Raw genomic sequence first — 5620 nt, 5'->3', positions numbered from 1 at the left:
CGCCGGCCCCGAGTCCTCATTTCCGCGCCTGCCCTGCCCCCCTTTCCCCCCCATTGGGGCCCCCTCCTCCCTGTTACTTTTTGGTCTTTTTTTTGGTTTGTTTTTCTTTTTGTTTCGTTTTTTTTTTCTATACAGTCCAGCTCCTGTATTTTTCAGTTCAGCTGCGGGCTCCTTCCTAAAGAGAATAAAGGTCACAAAGTGCTGTGTGGTATCTGGAGTGCTTTGAGCCTGCTGGGAATGATTCCCCCCTGCCTTTTCCCCACCATTTTTACAGCATTATTCCCTTATTTAGGATCACTGTCACTTTCAGTCCTTGTGTTTTCCCCCCGTGCTCCACGCACCGCAGGGCTGTGGGGGGGACCCTACGGGCCTTTCACGACACCCCGCGGCGCTTTACGGCATTGAACTTCACGGCACCCCGCGGCGCTTTACGGCATTGCGCCTCAGGACGCCCGGCGACGCTTAACTGTCCGGCGCCTCAGGACACCCGGCGGCGATTTTACGGCCTTGCGCCTCACGACACCCGGAGGCGCTTTACGGCCGGCGGCGCTTTACGGCCGCGGCCCGGTCGTGGCTGGCGGCGGTGGCGCTTTGCGGCCGGAGCGCGATGAGTTTTTACGACGCCTTCCGCGGTTTCTTCGGCTTCCCGGGGCGCGGCAGGTACCGGCCTCGGCCCCGTCACCCCACCCCCGCTACTTCCCGTTACCTCCCCGGTATCCCGCTGTGAGCGCCGCGTTCCGCAGGCCCCGGGACCCGCTGTTCGGAGCGCCGTGGGACGAGGAGGAGGAGGAGGAGGAAGCCGAGGGCCCCCCTGGGCCGCGCCCCCCCGATGATTTCGCCTTCGGCTTCGGCTTCAGCCCCGGCGGCGCCTTCGAGGAGCTGCTGCGGGACATGGGCGAGCTGCTGGGGGCCTTCGGGGGGGGCTGGGCCGGGCTGCCCCCGTCCTTCGGCGAGGAGCGGGGTTGGGGGGGGCCCGGCGGAGCAGCCAGGCCCGGGCTGACCCCGGCGCTCCCTTCTGAGCCCCCCCTGCCCGGCCACGGCGCGGGGCGGCCGCTGCGCGACTCCATGCTGAAAGAGCCCGAGGGTCCGGCCCGGCAGTGGGAGCCGCGCCCGGCGGTGGGTGAGGAGGAACCGGGAGGAGGCGGGGGGAGGAGTTGGTTGGTCCCCGCCGGGAGCCGCTCACCGCCCCTCCTTTACCCTGCAGCTGGAGGAGCCCCCGCCGCCCTCCCCGGGACAAAAGGAGGACCGCGGTGGGTGCTGTCGGGGGCTGGGGGCTGGGCTTAGCCCCCCCCGACCGCGCTCTCACTGTTGCTCCCTGCAGACTTGGACTCCCAGGTGTCCTCGGCGGGGCTGAGCACCATCCTGCGGCCCCGACAGCCGCGTTCCTACTTCCAGAGCGTCTCGGTCACCACAGTGACGCTCCCTGATGGAGTGAGTGCCGCCCGGAGCCGCGCGATGTGGGAGGGCTGGGAGGGGCTGGGAGGATCATAGAGCTCATAGAGCCGCGGGACGGTCGGAAGGTTGGCTGGGGTGGCCCTTAAAGATCACGGAGCCGTGGGATCGCCGTATGGTTGGGTTGGAAGGGACCCCCAGCCCCACTCCTGCCGTGTGCCGGCTGCCCCTCAGCAGCTCAGCGTCCCAGAGCCCCCTCCAGGAATGGGGCGCTCCCAGCTCTGGGTGGCAGTGCTGCATCACATCTGACCCAGATCCCCTCTCTGTTCATTTAAAGCCATTTCCCCTCTCCTGTCACTCGTACACAGTCACTCTCCTCCTATTTCTAAGCCCCCTTTAAGTACTGGAAATCTCTCCCTGCTGCCAGGATGCTGGGCCCCACTCACAGTGCATTTCCCTGCAGGCAGTGGAGGAGCGCCGCACGGTGCAGGACAGCCAGGGCCACCGTGAGACGACCATCACCCGCCGGAGGGGGGACCAGGCCCTCATCACCACCACCAAGGAGGACGGGCAGAGCAAAGACTACCGGGAGGAGGTGCTCAACATGGATGACAGTGAGTGGGGGGGGCCAAGGGGGGGGTCAGAGGGAAGCGCGTCAGTGCCCTGTGAACGAGCCCCCGTTGCTCTGCAGGGGAGCTGGCCCAGTTTGCAGGCACGTGGCCGCAGCGTGATGAGCTCCTCAGCCCTCCCCAGAGCTCCTCATCCCTGCTGGGCAGCTTCTTCCGCCGCTGGTTCTCCAGCTGGTAGCTGCTTGAGGAGCACGGGGCAGGGGCTGCCCTGCCGTGTGGGGGTGCGTGGCAGCCCCCTCTCATTGCCCCCCGGTCCTGCCGGGACGCAGGGGCTGGGATGGGGGCCGCCCCCCGCTTCGGCGCCCCGCTGCATTGTGAGGGTGAAGCGTGCGTATGTGTACAGAGAAATAAAGTCTATTTATGCTAACGGCAGCGTGTGAGGCTCCTTGGGGTGCCGGGACCCCCGTGGTGGGAGGTTGGGATCCCGCTGCGCTTCACGAGGGGAGCCCGTGTGCTCCCTGCCCTCCTTCCCACCTTATCTCCCCAGTGCCACGTTAACGCCTCTCCTGAGTGCTCTCAAGGCCTGGGAGCTTTTCCAAAGGCTTTTCATTAGTGCTGCCTGCAGCCGTGGCCGGGCCAGGAGCTGGCAGGGAACAAGGGGCCTCCAGATGGGCACCTCCCACATCAGGATGTGGGGCAGGCAGGATATTGTGTGGGCGAGGAGATCCTCTGGTGGAAGTGGGGACACAGCCGCTGCCCAGGGCCCCACGTGGGACTCTGGTCTCTGCCACACGTCTCCCAACTGCAGCACGTGGCCCTGATTGGTTTAAAGTCTGAGTGTTATCACCCACCCCAGCCCGGGGCTCATAAAATCAGGCAGCGAAGCAGCCGGTGCCGCTGCTGCTGCCCGCGTTCTGCCGGTGCCATGGGCTACGTGTCCTTCGTGAGGAGGATCCGAGCGCTGCTCAGCATCCAGAACCAGCTGGCACGAGAGTGCCTGGCTGAGCTGCTGGCTGTCTTTGTGCTCATTGTGAGTGGGGTGGGGGGCTGTGCAGGGGGGGACGACCAGGGTGGAGGGAGCACAGAGCTGAGGTCCCACAGCCCTGCAGCTGGGCTGTGCCCACCGGGGGCTGCCTAGGGGTGGGGGGGGGGCTGTGCTGGGACCGCAGTGACCCCAAATCTGCTCACCTCTGGCTTGGACCCACGCTGCGATTCACCACGGCCCAACTCACCCCTTGCTGCTGCTGCTGCTGTTGCTTCTCTGTGATTCCGTGGTTCTGTGATGAGGCTGCGGGCGCTGCCACGTGTGTGCAGGGTCAGGCACTGCGTGCCTTCACATCTCCAGCCCTGTGTCAGCCAAAGGTTGGGCTCTGCGGCCTTGGGACTGGAACCAGCAGCAGTGAACGTTGGCCAGCAGTGCCCCCCAGCCCTGAGGTTTCCCTGCAGCAGCATGTGACTCAATTGCTGATAATTTCTTTTACTCACCACTGAGTACGTGAACGACACTAAATGCCTCCCTGCTGCCCCGGGCTGCACAGAGAGCTGGAGCCGGGCAGTGGGCGCAGGCAAAACCATGGAGACTGGAAGAGGCAGCAGAGCAGCTTTTGGCTCCGTGCTGCCCTGCGCCCATCCTGCAGAGGGACTCAGTTCTGGGGAGCGGGTGCTGCGTGGGGCAGAGTGTGGGGCTGGCTGCAGCCGTGTCCCTGTCCTGCAGCTGATCACGCTGGGCGGTGCAGCACAGATGATCACCAGCTCCGGGACCAAAGGGAACATCGTCACCTCCTCGCTGGCGGGCGCCCTGGCCGTCATGGTGGCCATCCACACGGCGGGGGGGGTCTCTGGTGAGGCTGGGGGCTCTGCAGCTCCGCAGGGGGCTCTGCTCCGCGCCCCCAGCACCGCTCCCAGCCCCTCTCCTGCCACACTGCAGGGGCTCACCTGAACCCAGCTTTCTCCCTCTCCATGTCCCTGCTGGGGCAGCTCCCGTGGTGGAAGTTCCCCATCTTTGTGGCCGTGCAGACCTTCGGGTCCTTCGTCGCCGCCGCAGCCGTCTATGCTTTGTATTACGGTACAAAGAGCCAGCAGTGGGGCTGTGGGGTGGGCACGCAGCCGGGGGGGCTCCGCTGCTGCACGGCTCTGCCCCGCAGATGCCATCTGGTCCTACAGCAACGGGACCCTCACCGTCTCCGGGCCGCGGGAGACGGCCTCCATCTTCGCCACGTACCCCTCCGAGCACCTCTCCCTTCCCAACGGCTTCCTGGACCAGGTGGGTGCCGGCCTCACAGCCCGACGGCCCCATACGGCTCCACACGGCCCCACGCTGATGCCGTGCTGCCCGCAGGTTCTGGGCACGGCGGTGCTGATCGTGGGCATCCTGGCCATCACCGACACCCGCAACCGCGCCGTCCCGCGAGGCCTGGAGCCGCTGACCGTGGCGCTGTTGGTGCTCGCCATCGAGGTGTCCATGGGCTTCAACTGCGGCAGCCCCATGAACCCCGCACGGGACTTCGGCCCGCGGCTCTTCACGTTGGCAGCAGGATGGGGCACCGAGGTGTTCAGGTGGGTGCTGGGCCTGGGGCCGGGGGGCACCGTTTGGATGCTCCACACCCACGGCTCCGCTCGCAGCAGGGGCAGCGCGTGGTGGTGGGTGCCGGTGGTGGCCCCGCTGGTGGGGGCCGCGCTGGGCACGGGGCTCTATCAGCTCTTCGTGGCCTTCCACCACCCCGAGGAAGAGGAAGAGGACAGCGGGCGAGCACGCAGGCAGACCAAGCACTGACTGTGCCGAGCGCCGGGGATGAGCCCATTAAAGAGCCGAGCCGCCGCCACCGCGTGTCCGTGCCGTGGGGCGGCGGGGCTGGGAGGGGGGCTGGGGGCTGCTCCCCAACGCCTGAACATCTTTACCAGTGTCATCGATGACGGAATCGAGTGCACCCTCAGCAAGTTTGCTGATGACACCGAGCTGAGCGGTGCTGTGGAAGGAAGGGATGCAATTCAGAGGGACCTCAACGGGCTGAAAGGTGGGGCTGGGTGAACCTGATGAGGTTCAACACAGTGAAGTGCAAAGTTTGGCACTTGGACCGGAGGAATGCCAAGCATCCATACAGACTGCAAGGAGCGGTGGTTGAGAGCAGCCCTGCACAGAAGGACCTGGGGGTCCCCAGGGGTGAAAAGCTGAATGGGAGCCAGCAGGGTGTGATTGCAGCTGGGAAAGCAAACGGGATCCTGGGCGCCAGCAGCAGAGGGGGGGCAGCAGGGACAGGGAGGCGATCGTCCCTCTGTGCTCTGCTCTCTGAGGCCCCGTCTGCAGCACCGCGTCCAGGGCTGGGGGTTCCCAGACAAGACAGGGAGCTGTGGGAGAGGAGCCAGAGGAGCCGCAGGGCTGAGCAGGGGCTGCAGCAGCTCCCTGCAAAGCCAGGCTGAGGGAGCTGGGCTCGTTCAGCACGGAGAAGAGGAGCTGGGGCTGAGCTGAGTGCAGCCTGCAGCGCCTGCAGGGAGCCTGCAGCCAGGAGGGGAGGCAGCTCTTGGGCAGGGGAGATGAGAGCAGGGAACGGCTGGAAGCGGAGGGAGGGCAGCTGGAGGCTGGGGGTCAGGGAAGTTGTGTGCTGGGAGAGCGGCGAGGGGCTGAACAGCTGCCCAGAGAGGCTGCGATGCCCCGTCCATCG

The 5620-nt window shown here is 66.1% G+C and overlaps 2 protein-coding genes across 2 annotated transcripts; both read left to right on the top strand.

The window, feature by feature from the left end:
* Positions 1-550: 550 nt before the first annotated feature.
* Positions 551-2388, top strand: HAX1 (HCLS1 associated protein X-1). The gene is made up of 6 exons (XM_042839425.1): positions 551-660; positions 744-1116; positions 1205-1250; positions 1322-1431; positions 1856-2006; positions 2084-2388. Exons 1-6 carry the CDS (start codon positions 608-610, stop codon positions 2197-2199), a joined length of 849 nt encoding a protein of 282 aa, XP_042695359.1. The 5' UTR covers positions 551-607; the 3' UTR covers positions 2200-2388.
* Positions 2389-2832: 444 nt separating this feature from the next.
* AQP10 (aquaporin 10) lies at positions 2833-4783 on the top strand. The gene is made up of 6 exons (XM_042839424.1): positions 2833-2991; positions 3676-3802; positions 3889-4026; positions 4106-4224; positions 4300-4517; positions 4584-4783. Exons 1-6 carry the CDS (start codon positions 2887-2889, stop codon positions 4732-4734), a joined length of 858 nt encoding a protein of 285 aa, XP_042695358.1. The 5' UTR covers positions 2833-2886; the 3' UTR covers positions 4735-4783.
* Positions 4784-5620: the final 837 nt, after the last annotated feature.

The sequence above is a fragment of the Centrocercus urophasianus genome, unplaced genomic scaffold (assembly GCF_019232065.1).
Source record: "Centrocercus urophasianus isolate 14NV4802_14NV808 unplaced genomic scaffold, USGS_Curo_1.0 seq_91, whole genome shotgun sequence".
Taxonomy (NCBI): Eukaryota; Metazoa; Chordata; class Aves; order Galliformes; family Phasianidae; genus Centrocercus; species Centrocercus urophasianus.
The sequence above is the reverse complement of the archived record's forward strand: the minus strand, read 5'-3'. Positions and strand labels throughout refer to the sequence as shown.

Coding starts and splice junctions, on each gene's coding strand:
- HAX1 (XM_042839425.1), top strand. CDS start 608: ATGAGTTTTTACGACGCCTTCCGCGGTTTCTTCGGCTTCCCGGGGCGC. Junction 661..743: donor GGCTTCCCGGGGCGCGGCAG/GTACCGGCCTCG, acceptor CGCGTTCCGCAG/GCCCCGGGACCCGCTGTTCG. Junction 1,251..1,321: donor GGGACAAAAGGAGGACCGCG/GTGGGTGCTGTC, acceptor TGCTCCCTGCAG/ACTTGGACTCCCAGGTGTCC.
- AQP10 (XM_042839424.1), top strand. CDS start 2,887: ATGGGCTACGTGTCCTTCGTGAGGAGGATCCGAGCGCTGCTCAGCATC. Junction 4,027..4,105: donor CGTCTATGCTTTGTATTACG/GTACAAAGAGCC, acceptor TCTGCCCCGCAG/ATGCCATCTGGTCCTACAGC. Junction 4,225..4,299: donor CCAACGGCTTCCTGGACCAG/GTGGGTGCCGGC, acceptor TGCTGCCCGCAG/GTTCTGGGCACGGCGGTGCT.